Here is a 19,482-nt window from a genome sequence, read left to right on the forward strand (position 1 = left end):
AGACAGCATCAAAACAGGTTGTCACAGGATGTCGAGCTGTCAAGGTTACCGGCCCTTCATTAAACCCTTATCGACATTTTGTTGCGTGAAAACACAAAATAAGCATTTTGCAACATGTATTTTAAGAGTTTAATAGGTAGAACTATTATCTAGTTATTGATAACCATTAAAGAGCCAGTGAACCCGCTACTGCAGCTGGGATTCGGACACTAGGAAGGAGGGGTGCGTGTTACAACCCATGGCAACTTTGTGATACTTTATTAGTAGCATCATTGTGTACGAGTGTTATAATGGGGCGACGTTAGGTAGATATGATTTAAGAACTATAATTTGGGTGTCCTTTGTTGAAAATGGCCTAACTGTCCATCAGCTACTAGTGAGTGGAATCTGCTGTGAGAATGACTTGCCCCTCAATAGAAAACACAAATCAGCTGACCAATCACCTATGTTCAATGAATATGGCCAAGCCAAGCGAAAGGCAGGTTCCTTACCTGAACTCTCTCTCCTGAAGGATCCCCACCGGGTCTAGGCCCTGGGGCTTCTGCACCGGCGTGACACGGTTCTGCTTCTGCTGCAGCTGGATCATAGGAAAACCCTGCTGCCCGGGCCCCTGGGGACCCGCCATGCCCCCGGGCACGGGCCCCTGGGGGAGTGACGCGGCCTGGCCGTGCACAGGGAGCCCCCTCCCTGCGGCCAGGGGGAGGTGTTTCTGTGGGCTGTTTGGATTCTCCCCGCTCTGCCCTGGAGAACCAAAAGATAGGACGTGGTAAATGTACAGTAATAGCCGGGGCCCGGTGGAGTCTGAATGGGCAGTGGTGGATGATGGCCGCGTCCAAGAGAGGGTTAAGCTAGGTAAGGCTACTAAAATTGAATTGAGAATGTTTTTTCTCATATACCGTGATATAATACCGATACCGTCCGGACATGAAAATACTGTGATATACATTTTAGCTAATACCGCCCACCTCTGATAAGAGGACACACCAGAACCATATGTAGCCCACACTATTTATGAATAAACAAATAAAATGCAATTTTAATAATGAATTGTGGACATGGTAAGCTTTTAAAAATAAAATTGTAGTGACAAATTGTAAGTGACAAACCATTATTTCAAGATTTTTCTAATATTGCTGTGATATTGCCCCCCCCCCCTGGACAAGGAGAGAGGAAAATGGATCGGCTTTTCACAGCAGTTTCCCATTTAGGCCGGTAACTCCCACCAGGCCCCGAGGTGAGGCACTGGGTTAAAGTAGCCATGAGGCAAGGTGAGGTAAGGTGAGGCAAGGTGTGGTATTGTGGCCCATTAGTTTCAAGCCATGTTCACACTGTGGTTGGATAAATGTGCTAAATGCATTTTGAACTTGCGATCCCACTGGCCCCTCGTTTTCAAAGCACGGAAGTCTGTTGAGGCTGCATTAGTGCATCAGTGGATGAAGGTTGCTCTGTATAAAAAGGGTCTGCTAAATGGCCTCATTCAGTTAAAGAAAATGTTAAAGTGTTATATTATAGCGTTTTCAAATTCATCTGGCGTAGTGTTAGATGCCTTGAAAGGACATCACTAAAATATATGCAGGTTTGGTTTGACAGCAACTCCTTAAGAACTCAAATAAACACTACAAAAAATAAGTTGGAGGAAACTGTGTTTTAACCTTTAACTTTGATAAAAGAGGTTGATTGACCATGGCACTATAAGGTCTTTTGAAGCAGAAATACTTTAATCCCAAGTAAGCTTTAGTGAACAAGAAAGTTGTGGATTGGTGATGAAATAAAAACTATATAAAAAATGCATATATTAACTTCAGGATATTATACCAATATACACAGTATAATTGTAAACATATCTAAAACGTACAAACCGCGGTATAACGCGGGCATTTGGGCCAACAAAATGTTTCACTTTGCGCGCTTTAAAAGGCAATCACCACGCTAATTTGGGCCCAAAGACGTGCCGCGTCTTCCAAATTCACAGAATGTTGATCCGAACGACATCGCGGTTTTAGTGTATAGTGAAAAGGTTTAAGAATAATACCACATACTGACCTTCAGACCAAGACTTGGGTCCTGAGCTCTGACTGTGAGCCTGCATGACCGGAGTGGGGCAGGGGCTGGACTGTTGGCCGCTGATTGGAACCAGTGGCATGCCTTTGGAAACATTTATATGTCAGATTGTAAGAATTAAGAACCATCAAATGTGATGTGAATACACTACATCTGCCTGTCTGTTACTCTTGGGTGTAAAATGGTGTGCATGCTAAAGTCAAACCTTTTAAGTGCCAGTGAACAGTGAACCCAACATGTTTGCTTGTCTCTGTATGTCTTCTGTGATATTCAACACAGTAAGCTATGCTATCACAGATACTCAAACAATTGCGTAATTCAGAAACAAATAGCGTGAATTCCGAGGTTTTTGCCAATCTCCAATTTGTGTATGCTTAGCTGCGCTCTGAACTCCAAAATTGCCTCCGAGAAAGCACTTTGAAGTTAGGCCAACATGCTGAAAAGAAAGGACCTTCATGCCACAGTGTTTGGATCATGCTGTGGATGTGTGGAGCTCAGTCGACACATCTTGACATCATAGAGAGGGCTAAGCTTCTCTTATACACTTGTGTATAACCCTGCGGTTCGTGGCGCATTTCATGTATAAAATCGCTCATAATCGTTTCTCACTCAGACAGGTACTGTCTGAGTAAGTCCCCTGAATCCGCACACTGAGATTTTTATAAAAAGATATTCTGGGTTCACTAACACTCTAAACTCCACAAGTAGAACACGTTGAGAGTCAGTGCGTTTACATGACACTCAAGAAAGTCAAATTATTGGGTTAGTCCAGCTATGATTGGTTTATTAAGATGCATGTATACACCTTAGTCGAGCTAAAATCTAATCGAATTGGGTTTCTCATAGTCAAATTAAGACCCTTAGATTATTCGACTGTTAGTCGCATTAAGCGTGCATGTACGGATTGGGATTGAATTATGCGTTCTGTGTATGCTCGAGATCTTTTCCAAGGGCCGTGAGCCGGAAGTAGATGGAGAAGATAGTCGTGTTGTTGTCGCTGGAAACGAGAAATGGCGATTTATTTAAAAGGTGGCGCAGAAGATGGAGGAAGCTGGTGAATATAGTTACCCCCTATAAGAATTGTATCCCCGGCCGCGGGAGCGCGCATGGCATGCATTCAGTAAAGGTGGAAGCACACAGATACTACACTTCGATTTCACCCAAGGCTGAATTAAAAGTACATGTTTTTCTAAATGTGGGTCATCAACAAGGTTGTAAAGTAGTAACTTCGGGCACATCTGTCAAAATAAATGTTTTTTTCGTCCGACGTGTTTATGATCTTTATTCATTCATTGCGCCGTGGACGAACTGACGGGGATTTTCTCTGATATTATTAATCTTAAAGACTGCGTCTGGTTCTCAGACTCTCTGATACTTCCACAACAAGTAAAGACTCAAAGTGGGAGTTGGACAGCTGTCAATTCACTTTGGGTCCATGTCATTTCTCTGACACTCCATTGTTCCGACCACTCAATAACCCGAATAATTCCCATTGGTCCTACAGCCCACTAGTCCGACGTCCCTTTATTTAGAAAAAAAATAAACAATCCGCTCTGACATCCCATTGTTCCAACTGGCTTTTGGATCACCTATGCGGTGTAGCCCACATACGACAACAAGGAACAATTCTCCTCCATGTCCGGTTCAATCTGGACTTCAGAGAGTCAAAGCCAAAGTTCCTTTCCCCCAATTCCTTCTCTCCCATGGGCGAGATGAACCCCACTAGGCGTCTTTAATTGTTGTGGAAGTACCAAAGAGTCAGAGACCCGACGCAGTCTTTAAGATTCATAATATCAGAGAATATTCCGGTCAGTTCGTCCACGGTGCAATGAATGAATAAAGATTGTAAACACGTTAGAAGAAAAAAACATTTATTTTGAGGTGACATGGACCCGAAGTGAAGTGACAGCTGTCTACTGAAAACATCTTTCTCGAATGCCGCCTGAGTTTGTTGTTGCTGGTGACGTAAAGAGGTCAGCCTGTGTACAGCGCCACCTATTGTACAGGGGCATGACATGCTTCGGCCAATGAATCGATTTTTACTCACCGCCATGTATGACTGGACAATTGCAGTTTCCGGATTGCGGAGCATAGTCGAACTATGGCTTTAATCGGATTAAGCTGTGCATGTAAACGTACTGAGTGTTGGATGGTATTACCTGGAGACCTGTTGTAAGGGCTAGCAGTGGTCACATGCTGCTGCTGCTGCTGTTGTTGTTGCTGCTGCTGTTGTTGTTGTTGCTGTTGCTGCTGTTGTTGGTGGTGCTGTTGCTGCTGCTGCATTGTGGGTAGGCTCCTCTTCCCCTGAACGGCCAACTGGAGGTTCTCAGGGAGAGGTTGGCCGCGGCCCAGGATCTTGTAGGCCAAAATCTGGGCTCTGAGCTGCTGCAGCTGCACCGGGCTGAAGGTAGAGGGCCCTCGACTCTGCTGGCCCCCGGCCGCCGCGGCTCCTTGTGGATCCCCGGGCATCATGGGGCTGGACTGGGTCGGAGGCATCTGGGGGGGCGTAGGACCACCACTGCTGCCACCACTCCCTCCCCCTCCTCCTCCCCCAGACATGGGGCTGGAGGCGTGGTCATGGACCCCGATGGGTGACGGGTGGGGGGACATGTAGCCTACAGTGAACAGGAAGGCGTCACCACAGATCGACATATCGCGTTGAATACATTCATTGTTAATGGCACGGATTTAGGGACACACAAATAAATGCATAGAGGTCGAAATCGCGGCCTTTGACACCGTAATTAGCCCATCATGAAAGGTCGTACTTGATTTACAAGAAAAAAAAGGGAAGAATTGTAATTCTTTACCTGTTACCTTGAAGTTAATTTAAAAACAGTTACAGCTCAGCAATTACTTTATATTTGATATTTATTTAATCGATAATTGTTTAAACCGCAATGAATAATTGCAATCCCAATATAATAATCCCAATATAATAAACCATAATAATCCCAAACCTAATTTTTGTCATAATCTTGCAAGCCTTACATTAATTACACTTGGCCCAATAGGCCCATAGATGTATCAAGTGTACTCTTCAGGCTTACCTTGGCTTTGTGGGTCCATGGGACTCTGGGAAGGCCCCATGCCACTGTGGAGAGACCTCATGCTCACACCTTTCATGTGGCCAAAGTGCATTGCGTCAGCCATGGCCTTTTCGTGCATCCCCTCCATGGACTGAAAGGAGGAAGTACATTAAAATAAGCCCCATTTTTATTTTGGTTTATAACATTGTGATGACACCCAGAGGCACTGGAGGCTCATGACAAGAATCCCAAGTTCACAGAGACTGAAAGATTGCAGGGGTCTCCACAGGATTGCTTGTACTGTTAAAATACAATCTTGAATGCATTTAAGATATTCCAACCGAGAGGAGAAAATTATCCCACTTCACACTTTGAGCAAATCCCAACTTTTAAAGAGCTTAACTTTTTGAGTCTGCATACTGAAGGACAAGATGGGAACATTTTGAAACATGCAGTCAGCAAACACCTAGAGTGGTTGCTAAGAAAATAATGCATTTAATGCCACTTATAAGTGGCAAGGAGTAGGGAGGAAAATGGAATTGGAGGGTCCTTCCATTCACTAATAAAATGTATGGGATATCAATGAGCTCACTCCAATGTCATCTCTCCAAGGAGAGCACACTTTCCTATTCCCTCAGCACATTTTATATATGGTTCTCTCTCTTGCAATGGTCTGACAAATTCAATTTAAGCTGTAGGTGCTTGGGTAAGTGAAACCTTACGTGTGGGGTCCATACAGCAATGCAGATTTGTACAGCTTCTTGCCATCTATGCACTCTGTGATAAAACCAATTGAAGTGTTTATTTTGTTGGACTGGTAGTGGATGAGGTGTTATATCCCCCTCAACACACATACGCACACACTGTGTACACCACTTTGGGTGTCTTAAAGAGCCTGATATGAGTGCAATGAATTTGAATGCAATACTGACGCCAGTCCCGTCCTCAGTGTATTTCACAGCGTCTCAAACAAACAGTTATGCAAAAAGATCTTTCTCTCTGGATCATGTTGTTCAGGCCTTCAGCAGTACCTCTAAACACTACGTAAAAAGTTGTTTTTCATTCAAATTTACAATCCTCATAATATAAGAGAATTGCTGCAAATTCCAACTGAGCATGTTTCCCTTATCTCTGATGATATCATGGTTATTTTACGATTTAAAAAGTACATTTGTTTTTTTATTTAGTTTAGTATATTTGAGAGAAGGGACTGCCCTAATGAACAAAAACACATGGGATAAAAAGGCAATTTTTCATCATTAGTCCCAAGCCAAGATGTAACAAAGACTCCCTAAAACACAGCAAAGCAAAAGCAGAACAGGACATGCGGTTTAAAGATGGGAAAAAGGACCCACAGTTTTTAATAACAGTCAAAGCAGTATTGAAAAAAATACATATAGAACATTGCTAACAAATATAAATAGACAGACATACATAGGCAATCTAGACCTATAGAACGAGCAGGACATATAGCAAGCAGCAGCAAAAAGAGAATTTAGTGTCAACATATGTATCAATCATCCATTCCCTTAATTGGCTACTGAAAGACCAATTAGTGTTTAGTAGTCTGATGTGTCTGATGATATTGAGTTAAATGCCACTTTCTTGAATCTCTGACCGACCAGGCTAATTGACAAAGGCATTTTTCCGCAACTGAATATGCAATCTGCTCTTATAGACACCTAGTGACCTGAATTGGTTATTCTGTTACATATAGCTCCTTTAAGCCAATGTCCAAAGCACATCTTGAAGTTTGGCAATCCAGTGGAACAGGAAATGCAATTGATTGCAACACAAAATATAAACAGGAACTATGGCTAAATCCAAGAATAGGATATGGCAGATACATAAAAGTTCATAGCTTAAGAATGTCTTTGACAAGACTATTTTACACTGAATACATCCAGTTCAAATTTTTAAGTATGAGTAACAAATAACTAAATAATACAATTTATGTATACGATGCATGACAGCCAAACTGCTTTCCGCTACTGTCCCGATATGTTTACAACACTAAGGTTAGTAGGATCAACACATTGACAAACTGCCATGGAGATGTTGTTGCCATTACCTTGTGCATAGGATGCATGCCATCCTGGGAGTAATCCCCCTGGCCCTGCATGCCGTGAGGTGCACTGGGGGTGCCTGGCCCAGAGCTAGGACCCATCATACTGTGGACAGAACCTGGTGAGGGGTCTGAGCCCGGGCTGGGTCCTAGGTTGGGGCCCGGAGATAAGCCCGCCGCTGGGGATGGGCCGGAACGAGACATGCTACTCGATTGGTCTCCAGGGTTTGACATCTGCTGGAATATCAGAAGGGATAATGGTTCACTGAATAGATTCATCACAGATTTCCATTAATATTTAAAACTCCTTGGGCCTTAGAGGGCTTTAAGTTGGGAGGAAAAAGGTGTAGCCCTTTCAGGGGTTTACTGTGATCAAGGACGATACAAATGAAACAGACTTGCCTATATTAGGATTCTACAAAAGACAACATACAGACACGCAAGAGAGGAGGGAACACACTTGTTGGACCTCCATTAGAACTAGTACTTCTATTAGAAAGTGATGGATGCAGACCTTCAAATATTCATATCTTGGCTTATTCCCTTGCTGATGATGACTCTTCTTGGCATGTATGGCCTAAGGAAAACAATGTATTGACAAAGTATTGAAAAGAGTTCAGTATTCGAATACATACATACATCTGTTAACAGAAACACATCGAAGCTGATGCTACTTTCGGTCAGTTTAGATGTGTATACCGCGCGCGCACACACACACACACGCACACACGCACGCACGCACGCACCAATTGCTAATAGGTGTAGAAGAAGAAACACGCAGTCAAATCGATCCTATAATGTAAAATAAAAAAACGTAATGTCTAGTTAGTAACTAACGTTGCTCCCAGGGCACATGATGTACATGTATAAACTCGTAGCCCTTGTTGACATGAGAATGGGAGGTAACCTTGTGAGTAGGGTACACTTTCTGCACAACAATATTTGGATTTCAGCGCGGTCTCCCAGACCTGGAAGCTACCACTTACAAATCAACCACCAAAGTGAGGAAGGTCCACCAGACAGCGTGGATATTTAAAAAGGAACTGCGTGGACCTCAAACTAAATACGGCAACTCTACAGTCACGCCAACCAAATGCGTGCACACCGCAGGCCCCTTGTTGTAGTGTTCACTAAGCTTAATATCCGCTAGCTGCTCGCTAATGTTAGCAGCACTCATAATAAGTGCGTCCGAAGTTTACAACGCAGATCGCGTTCAGCCTTTAGCATGCAGCGGAATACGACGGTAGACGAGATTACCTTTGGCCAGAACTACAACGGTACGGGTTAGCAGGATATGTCTTCAAAACGTGACACTACAGTGTCAAGTTTCCTCCCCTCTCAGTGTTGTGCTGTCACATAATAAGTCATGTTTTGTGGGCATAACTGATTTGTCAATAGTACAGGAAATTCCTCCCTGCTGTGTAACGATTGGCTGAACTGCGCATCCATCATTTCGCTTTTCTTTTTTGGGAGGGCTTGCAATTGCCTTGATGTTGAACTTAACAAGTTGTACATGCATGGTTATATCACAATATATGGGTTTATAAACACTTTTCATTTTCTTTGACAGAATAGCCTTGACATCCGTGCTTGCTTCCGACTCTGTTCTGAAGCTTCATGCGAAACAAAACCCCTAAAATGAATTTGTGCACAGCCAGTTCCAGTGTGGGCGTGATCAGTCCCATACAGACAGACACATAGACACACATGCAGGCACAGGCAGAGTATGTGTGTCCATATTAATGAACACACGGCGGCAGCATTGGTCTATCTAGTTTTGCCCTTGTCTTGACATCGAGAGATTGTTTAAAAACAAATAGGCATACGTTAGTTATGCTCAGAGGGATGGATTGTTTTACACAGCAGCTCAAATTTGGGTTAATCTAATGTGTTAATAATAATAATAATAATAATAATAATATAATTATTATGTTCTTGTTATTTGCATTTTAATTATTTATATTATAACTATTATAATAAAATACCCTTATATACTATATAATATATATTATTCTATATATATATCTTCTATATATATATATATATATATATATATATATATTTCAATGATTATATTATTATAATGATCACAATAATGGCAGTCATATAATTGTTTTCGTTATTTGCGTTCTTTGGATTTCATCAAATAACCTCACCTTTTACTTATATCTGTCATTCAATCCATAATAACACACACAGCTTGTATAAAAAATAGATTAAGACATCATTGATATTGCCTTTTGGTTTAGCTCCACATCGTCTAATGCTATTATATACAATATAATATATTTTGTTGGATGCAAGTTATATGAGAGATGACTCTTTGATGAAGAGAAACCACCCGAACCGGGACTGGCCAGCGCTATTTGAATACCTCACAGATAATAAACAAAGCCCATGCTTCAACTTTGATCTCAACTTCCCCTCCTGAACAATTATGTCCATTCTTATACATCTGAAATAGGATGTGCATGAGGTCCACACATGTAAATATAGGCAAACTAACAAACCCAATTAACTAGGTGGTTGAGGCCACTTACCCCTCAGGGTCACTGCCAGGAAAGACCGAAGCCACAAGTCATTTGACAGTGAAAAGATGAGTGGCTGTTGCTTCTATTCACCTTGAAACCAGGCACAAAGTGCTTTAGTGGAACGATTAGTGGCATGACATTTTATTCAAAGTCTATAGAGTTCAAATGAATGGGTTTCACAATAGCCCACTAGCTGTGTTTGCGAAGACATCCTTAAATGTCATCAGAATATTTTTGCTTTACTCTTTGCTTTACTTAAGTAAAGAGTAAAGTGTTTGTTGTGTGTAATAAGTTATATGTTTTAAACCACATATCAAAGTGAATACAGATCAGCTGATTGATTAATATGTTGTAGTTAATAACATGTTTTAAAAAATGAATAATGAATGACATATGTGTGTCCTTGCAAGAAACACACACAGAAACTATATCCCAGGTGTGCATCCATAAATGATAAATGTGTACACACACCTATATACACTCAACCATATAAAATTAAGTCACTCGTTTTCCCACGTGTAAATGAGCTATTGATTTTTCAACGGTTTTGGATTTCAGACAATGCCTTCTAAATAACATAAATAAATAACTTTTTAAGATAATTAAATGTTTGTGGTTGCAGAAGGAGGAATATGCCTTACAACTTAAGACAAAACAGACACAAATGATCATCACATAATTTCCATCCTTCTTTGTGATTAAAGCATTGTGTTAAAGTTCACTAATAGTTTGTCAACATATCGATACAACCTGCATAGAAAGTAGTTTTAGAAGTAAGAGGCAGACAAAACATGTATTTTGTTTTACTCGCTTTTGTCCCATTTTGGACCATGATGTTGTCATTGCACAGCATCTCCTAAATATCTCCTTCAGCCAACTCATCTGGCTGCGTCTCTTTAACTTCCCGGCCCTCTGACCAGTGTTTGTTATTTCTCATTCCAAGTGCTTCTTTTGAAAGCGAAAACTCCAATAAGAAGATTTACGGGCAGGTGCACAATGCCCTCTGCATCTCCACCCTCCAATTCTGCCTGCTGGTAGTCAATTTGCAAGAGTTCCCTTTAAGCACCCTCTAGGGACCAGTGTCTGGTGAACAGCATCGGCATTGGAATCTTTTTCCAAGATGGTGCTGAGGGGGGATGGGGGTGGAGGGGGGGGGGGGTCATTTAGAAGTCTGTAGAGGAAACGCTGTCAGAGGTAAAGTCTTTGTAGTTGCCTTTGTTGCAGGTGTTCTGTCACTCATTGTTAGAGCACACTGTTCAATATTGCAAGCTCTCTGACATCTGGTGGCCTAAGTCAGACCGAAGCAGTAGAACTGTAATTAGAGTTAATCCACCTCTGATGTCTTGGTTCAGTCCATATGACTAAGCAAAGCAGGCAGGTTTGAGGTTGAGTGAGGGGGTTGGTGTATGGGATCTGCAGTAATACATGCATTAAGAAATCGTTTTGTGATGGTTTTGCTTAAAGTGACATGCACAGTATGCATGAACACTCACTCACTCACTCATATATTCATAGTGTTTTCTTCAAATTTGTATGTCACAATTTAAAGAGATTTAAAGAGAAAGAGGATCTCAAACCCATTGCTGTTAGTAACTGGTGAAATTGAAACGTGCCCTATCACCACGGATCTGAAAGGTTCAAAACAAAAAGAGCAGAGCTGGTTTTTTGTTCCTCACACTGCACCTAGACGTGTTTTCATCTCTCTCAGTTTGTATCAAAAGGTGAAGCCTGGACTCGATAAGGTGCCCACGTGTGTTGATCTTGTGACAGGGAATGGATGGAGCTCTGGCCGCGCAGTTACGTCAGCGTTGACTACCTGCCCACCTTAGGTGAGTGAGTCTGGGGAGCATATGTAGGCTGTTGAGACCACTTCACCTCATCTGTACCACGCTCACGGTCAGGCTGCGCAGGGTGGAGCTGGGCGTGTTTATGTGTATGTGTGTGTGTGTATGTATGTACAGGGCCAGAGAGCTGAGTGTGTATGTTTGTACATCTGTGTGTATATGTTATATATATATATATTATATTATTTCGATTTCTGAATTGGTCCAAACCAAAAGAGTACAACATTGCGCAAGTGTAAGAGTCTAAAGTAAATTTATAATGCAAAATAAATATTATAGAATAAAATAAAGTGATTCATACTATACTTTGCCTACTTTGTCCTTGATTCACTGATGTTGACACTGACATGTTATTTCAGTTCCATGCAACAAGTGAGTTCATGTGTAACTACACTCTTCAAAAGTCTTAGGTTATACATACAGTATATTGTCATTACTTTGACAAATGCAACAACAAATGCGTTCTTGGCTACAACTGGCCGTATCAGTGTCAATACTGTTGAAGAGGTTAAAGACAAATGTTTTGTCAACCCTGTGTTGTTTGACAGGTTTTAAGGCTTATCCATTGACTTGGGTAATGACAGATGTGTGGTTTTTTTTTTACAAACAGGAGGGGGCATTTCCCCCAAAACAACAAAAATGTTCCCCATAATCTTTTGATTTGAACCTCAGCACTTAGTTAGCACAATACACGCCTTAAGTGTTTGTGAGTTTGTCTATGGAATTTTACCTCGCTATAACAAATGAAAGCCCATTGACAGCATTGTCAGCCACCCCGTTTTACAATTAATATGTGATTCCACTGTACACAAAGAGCATGTCAAAGTGCCCCACCTCTCTGCTCCGAGAGCTTTCTCAGTACAAATCCCTAGGCATTCTCCAGGCGGCATTCAGAGATCCCAGCGCCATTCAAATTACATTTTCCTTTCAGTTGGCAGATGTGTTTGTAACTTTTTCACCCCACCTTGGAGTCCTGTGATAACTTGTTGTCATTCACTAATAAGTGAGGCTGTCTCATCCATCAGGTGCTTGTTTGTTTATGGTCTCATTATCCAGCTAAGGACAGCTTTTCCCTGCAAGTCATCAAAGCAATTGCAATGTTCCCACATTTTGCTTTTAAATACATATTTTTGTAACCGCTCGACATTTGCGCTGTCCACATGGATTGCACATAATGTCCCATCCGTGTGTATAGACTAAGTTCAGTGTGAGGGTATGGTTAGGGTTCTGACTTAACCGCTTACCCTAAAACAGCTCATTACTGGGACAGGAAAATATCTTTGAGAAGCTATACTTCAAAAGCCAAACAAGCCTGAATTTGTCATTCCGGAGGTTTACAGCTGGGATTGGTTTTCTCAGGCAAATTGCTTTAGCTTTAGACCCATCAATAAAAAGGACACTGTGCTGGCAACAAGCCAGGGTATGGTCATCAGAAATCCAGTGTATGGCTGTCAGAAATAGGAATTTGGTTTTTCTGTCGAAGCCCTACAATAACAATAATACTGCCATGACCTGTTGGAACCTGTCCACTACAATAGATGTGTGTTCATCAAACAAGGTTGTGCATTTAGCAGCCTCGCTGTACACGGAAAGAGTAAAACAATACAGGCATTGGCAGGGCTATTTCTGTGTTGCATAGTATGTTGCCAGCTACAATTTCTTGCTTGAAATCAGATCAGAAATATAGTACATTGGCAGACCGTCAGTGCCAAGTTATAAAATGTAGCCACAGAATATTTGTTTTTTATTTTATGAACAAAATGCAAACTCAATTGATACACTTACAAGTGCCGTCTTAAATATAAAAACAGTGACTCTAAACTGTTGAACTCTGCAGTGAACATCTACAAAGACACCATTCTGCGAATGAGCTTTCACAGAAACACAGAAGTTTGTAAGAGGGTGACTGGTGCTGAAAATAGATAACTGTGTACAATGTCAACACCACAAATACCGCTAATCTTTGGGTTCCTAAACCATAACAGCAGTGGTCTGGTTACTGCTCATAACAGGCTATGGTGCCTGAATGAAAGAGGGTCCCCGCTCAATGTTTTCAGGTTTCATATTTTCTCTCTGTTGAAAGATTGTTGGCTGTAGGAACATTTCCTCCACTTTTCTAAATGAAACACTCAAATATTTTCTTCCTCTTCTTCCTTCTTCCTTTTTATATTAGTTTTGTCTATTAACCGTCAGCTCTCTTTGAAATCTTTCCAACATCAAATAAAGAAACAGGTCTGATGCTACTGGATGATAATGTGTAGAGCTTGATTCTGTGTCAAATGGCATGAGTAAAACATATATAATGGATTGTTAATGTTTTGATTTGATGGTGATTTCAAAGTTGGACCGAAGATGATTTGAAATACTTTTGCACAGTTTTTTTTAAATAATTTAAAGCCCAAAGCCATTTTGAGTGAGTTAACAGGGAACAGGTGGGCCTCTTTAAGTTCTTAGAAAATAGCCAAAGCATAACAAGGCCCCTGGGGTTTTCTAAGTGTGCCCTCATTTACAATATATACCCGCATATATCAGGGTTATAATCATTAACTACCAGTTCATCACAAGTTCACTGTTGAACCAGGAGCCTGTGGAAGCCTGTTCTCAATGGGTTATTTTGGCTTTCCCTGAAACCACACGGGAGAAACAGACTGAATGTTATGGTTTACTTGTTTCACGGCACTCGGTGGGAACTATTTCCTTTCACTGAGGAGAGTAATCAAAAGGTGTAGAGTTGCAAATGATGGCGCGTTTTTTCAGCGGTTTCTATCTCAGGGGGGATAATGCTCAGTGCTGAAAACTTTTCTGAATTGCGAGTGATCCAACATGTATGACACACATAGGAGTTTAGTCTCAGCGGAACTCAATCTAAGAATATTCCTGCAGGCGCCATTGGTCCGTCTTGCCCCAAAATAGCGATTAAGGGTTCTATGGGATAAGGCTCTTGATCTGAAGGGCTCTACGGTGTCATGTTGTCTTCTAAGTGCCTTACCTCAAGAGCAGAAATGTGATAATGTCCCACAAAGCACAGCTGGGGAACAAAAAGAAAATAGGCATATATGTGACAATTAAATACTCTCACAAGGTAACCATTAGACATTTTAAAGCATATAATAATAATAACTCTGCCTCTCTCTCTCTCTCTCTCTCTCTCTCTCTCTCTCTCTCTCTCTCACTGGCAAGATCATTCAAGTTGCCCGACGGAAACCTCAAAGGGCCACAAACCCTAACATTTTACAAGGAGGGAGGGGGCCCGGGTGTGGTCTGGGAGCAGGAGGGTTCCCATGGAATGACACAGAACAAATGACGACTCTCTAAATGACGTCTAAACAAAGTTGACATTACAACTGACTATCAAACTCAGGCCCCCTCCAAAATATATACTCCCTTTTTAAGGATTAGCTAATCCTGAAATATGGGCCTGTGACTAATAGCAGAATTTAGCAAGAAATCAGCTCCAGTTTCAGCCGGCTTTATTGGTTCTCAAGGCATGATGTGGATACCTTTGCCTGTGATAAATGAGCACGGGGACACAGTGAGGGCCCACCCCTCTCTGCACCTAAATACACTCCTCGTCTTTCACCCTTGCTTTTGTGCAGGTGATAATGAAAAGTGTCAGAGAAGCACGTAAGTGGCTCCTTTCACTCACTTGCCAAGAGCGTAAGCCATCAAGCCAACAAGGATATGGAAAGGTTTGTACTGTTTTATGCCTGGTTGTTGTTTTATGGGGTGAGGTGCCTTCTTTCAGGTGTCTTTTTATCTCCATAATTAACTGGTAAACTTTTGTGAAAATGGTAGATCACTATAGTGCCGGGGGGGACGATCATGAAGGCCCAGGCGTCTGGAGCTCTGTACGAACAAGACATTCAGTCAGACATTGGCATGGATTGCTTTGATAAGTGGTGGAAACTATTTGTATTCTTTCGAATATTTCCCATGTAGATGATTGAAAATTATATGTATATGATTATGAATACATCAAGACAAACCTTAGGAGTGTGTATATTCCTTCATGCTAGCTATGACTCTTCAGCTCACATGTTCATAGTTCTTTTTTTCTTTATTAGTGTGATCACAGCATTTGCATCTGCTGAATGTTTATCTAATCGTCCATCCCTTTGTACTTTGTACTACTATATGTATTATACTGAGTTTATAATACATAATAACATAGGCCATTGTTTCTTAAAATAGCATAGTTCCTACAATAAACATAGTGGTTAGCTACTATGTGTGCAACATATATTAAAGCATGAGGTTATGGAGAACTTAAATAGCGAGTTGGGTTGACTTGGGTTTTAAGAAGTTTTGACAATGTCCCTCGTGTCAATTTTTCCTAAAACCTCAACGACTGTCACGACTTCTCGAATTCCATTTTTTTGAACTGCAAGTTTAAAGGTGGAAGTTCTCCTACTAAAATGGGGGTTTACCTAAACTTTAGTATTCCTGAAAAGTCTGAGTGAATATTTATATGTACACAAGCACCTGTCACCAACAGGCACCAGAACTATTTGTTTGTTGTTAAATACGGATTTCTGAAAAAAAAAAAACAGTAGCCTTTTTGAAAATCTGTTGTATAAATATAAGTGAAAGCTTTGCTCTGTGTGACTTTTGTTACTAATAGACACAAGCTTATTTAGTGTCCAACTGTTCTCCTACAGCAAGGAGACCTGTTTTTTGGCCAAAATGAATTTGAATACCTCCAGAGATTTTAAAAATGTAGAGAAAAAGAGGTTATTAATTAATTATATTATTAATAAATATTACTTTAGATAATATGATATATATATATATAATGTGATCCAATTAAAGCATAAAAAGGATGATACAATTATCAAATAACATTGATGAATAAATCTCTGATATGACATGTTCTCATATTCAAATAAAACAATACCATAATACAACCAGTTAAACAAATACAACCCAGGGAAACCATGTTCATGCATGTTCTTAAAGATCCCAATTATAAGGATATTAAACCAATCGATTAAGTGTGATCCGTTCAGCCAGTCCATCAGATGGTTTGCTCCCATCTCATTCGTCAGGCCTCTTCAATATTTTATAATACCTCTGAACTTGTTCCTATAAAATGCATTGTATACTGATTTTTTTTTTTTTTTTTTTTTTTTGGGGGGGGGGGTTAAGTAAGGGTTAGATCTATTGTTTGATTTATTTTTTGGTCCAGTTTATGATAGCCAAGACCCTGTTGAGGAACCGACGGGCCCCCCCAGCCCTCTCAGGGGTTAGGGTTGGGGTTCTGGCTCAGCCTAACCCCTACCCCCAAAAGAGCTCGCATCTCAGTGGCAGGAAAAGCTCTCCAAGGCTCCACTTCAAAAGATAAATAAATGTGTCACTTTTTTCCAGCAGTACACAGCTGGGATTGGTTTGTTCAAGCAAATTGCAGCAGCTTTAAATCCGTCAACACAAAACAGACACTGCTGATGCAAGGCCAGAGCATCATCACAGTCAACAACAGGAATACTCCCTGTCAAAGCCCAGACACAAACATTACCTTATATGATAGTGGAGCTTTGTCTACCCATATGGATAGTGTGTTCATTAAACAAAAGTCTTACAATAAGCTTGCACACACACACACACACACACACACACACACACACACACACACACACACACTCTCTCTCTCTCTCTCTCTCTCACACACACACAGAAACACTCTCACGCATACACACACACACACACACACACACACACACACACACACACACACACACACACACACTTCCTGTCATCAAAACAACAGCAAATGTCAAAGTCTGGTCAGAATCTGTAGTAAATGTTAAAATAAATAGATTAATAATAACAAATACAATACAATAAAAAGAAAAAAGTGTATATGAAACAATCAAAATATTACAATACAATAAAAACTCCAACCATTTAAACAAAAAGTCAATTCAGTCCAGTTCTCACTTGACCGAACATTCACTTCTGTTGTGTAGCCATATCACATGTTGCTTTAATGCTTCATCACAAAGAGGACAATACTTTCTGACAGTTGCTGACATCAAATGATATGGACAAATCTCTAGAAACATTTCGGGTTAGTCACACTTAATGTCGGCAAATGTTTTCTTTAGCTGTGATCTTAATAGTAAATCGTAGTAGCAATGATGAAATGTAAAAAATCGGTTGAGATATTGAGCTACATTTCACAAAAAAACCTGCTTTCAAGTCACTTAACATGTTTGTAAAAGTACATTAGAATGTATTCTGATTATAATATTATGGTTTATATATAATAAAATAGTGTTAATATATGCAAATAGATACAGAAAAGATTACGCAAAGTCTAGAGTAGTTGTATCAATAAAATGTATAGTCCAATATCACAGACACAATTCATAAACAGAATGCTACTCAATATGGCCCCATTTTATTAGTTCAGACTATCTTGTTTGGAATTATTGGAAGTATTTAAGTATTTCGAGCTGTGGAAGTTGAGTTGTGATTATGATATTTCTCAGACAGAAGACAAGTTTCTCAGAAAGCCTGCTACTCCTTCTGGGGGCCCTTTTCCTATTGAAATCCATCACCAGCTTCCTATGATTAGCAACAGTTAAGAATCAGCGGTACTGTATAATGGAAGATTAGATCCCTCTTTATTGGCGCTGTTAAGTACCAATCTGAAGTCAAGAGCTTTTTAAGTGCCCTCTGGGACCGGCAGAGTTTTGGTGAAAGGGCATGCTGGTCATTAAGCACCAGACTGATGTGACAGCTGCACCGGTCTGCATAGAAACGCTCCTGTGTGCTGCTTTTCACAAATCTCTTATATATATATCGTTATAGACATTCTTAATCTTTCTTTATCTTGTTTGATATTCTCACATTTGAAGTTAATGGCTCTTAATTGAAAAAGTATTAAAGGAGCTATATGTGGAAAAAAAAAATTGTATTCAATCATCACTGTACTAAATCATAAAATAACCATGATCTGTCATCAGAGATTAAGGAAAGATGTTAGGGAAATATACTGACTTCCCCGACAGCAATGAAAGTATACTCTCCTTTGAAATTTCTTTTGAAGGTTTGTTTTTGTTTTGGTCTGTCACCATTCTCAGAGTACCTCGGCTGGCCAGATATAAACAAATTAACACACAAACACAGCGTTCTGTAGCCATGGAAGCAAGCAAACGTCCCTAAAATAACAACCCTGGATCAACTGAGATTATACTCAAGATTATACTCAGAACGCCCAGAGCTGTGCTAAAACACGGGTAAATCATGGATTTGCATAGAATAGAGGTATACAGCTGAGAGCCCAGAAGGATTTCAAGATGGATGCCAAATGAGCTGGTATATAATTTACAAACAATGAAAACATTGCAAACGTAAATCTTAGCTAATCGCTTGTCATTGTGAAAATATAATAATTGTGATAGACTCGTCTTGTGTTGTGTTCGTTCAGTGTCCTCAATCTGGCAACCAGTGTGAGCTTCAGGTCAGGGGAGGACCAGGGTGGGCAGAAAAAACTCTCGCCAGTATTGTGAATTTGGACTGCAGTCCCCATTTTAAATGCTATTTGTACGCATATTGTACCTTTAAGTGGAACACGTGTTGCTGCAGTATCCTCCAGACTTTGGCTCCCGTATGTTGCTGTCTGTGGGCCCTTTATTTTGAAAGCAGACCCTTGCAGTCTGTCACCATGTCTTTCTGAGACGGCACCGGAGCATGGCAACACACACGGTCACAGGTGCTTTCGGTGTTGGTCTACCTCTGATTACATCAGAGGGGGCGACTTGTTGACGTTTCCATAAAAACAAAGTCCCTGTACGGGGGTCCTTAGTTTTCATGTTTGAACGATAGAAAGGATAGAATCGCTTCTATCAGTTCAAGCTGAAATTAGGATGATGGCATTCGGATAGTTGGCAAACCACCATCAAGATCACGGGCGTCCATCAACATGGTATTAATAACAATAATAATCTGGT

The 19,482-nt window shown here is 40.7% G+C and overlaps 1 protein-coding gene across 5 annotated transcripts in view; it reads right to left on the reverse strand.

Moving 5' to 3' along the window:
• Nucleotides 1-8,505, reverse strand: part of smarca2 (SWI/SNF related BAF chromatin remodeling complex subunit ATPase 2) — a 54,819-nt gene extending 46,314 nt beyond the window's left edge. For 3 of the 5 annotated variants that reach the window (XM_084468676.1, XM_084468677.1, XM_084468673.1), the window contains exons 1-7: nt 8,413-8,505; nt 7,670-7,732; nt 7,162-7,392; nt 5,112-5,241; nt 4,221-4,676; nt 2,044-2,145; nt 492-741 (exon numbers count right to left, since the gene is read on the reverse strand). In XM_084468676.1, the coding sequence (XP_084324802.1) occupies nt 492-741; nt 2,044-2,145; nt 4,221-4,676; nt 5,112-5,241; nt 7,162-7,389 (1,166 nt within the window). In that variant the 5' untranslated portion in view covers nt 7,390-7,392; nt 7,670-7,732; nt 8,413-8,505. The remainder of the gene's footprint in view (nt 1-491; nt 742-2,043; nt 2,146-4,220; nt 4,677-5,111; nt 5,242-7,161; nt 7,393-7,669; nt 7,733-8,412) is intronic. The other 2 variants (XM_084468674.1, XM_084468675.1) reach the window with 2 other exon arrangements.
• Nucleotides 8,506-19,482: the final 10,977 nt, after the last annotated feature.

The sequence above is a fragment of the Micromesistius poutassou genome (assembly GCF_964030765.1).
Source record: "Micromesistius poutassou genome assembly, chromosome: 5".
Taxonomy (NCBI): Eukaryota; Metazoa; Chordata; class Actinopteri; order Gadiformes; family Gadidae; genus Micromesistius; species Micromesistius poutassou.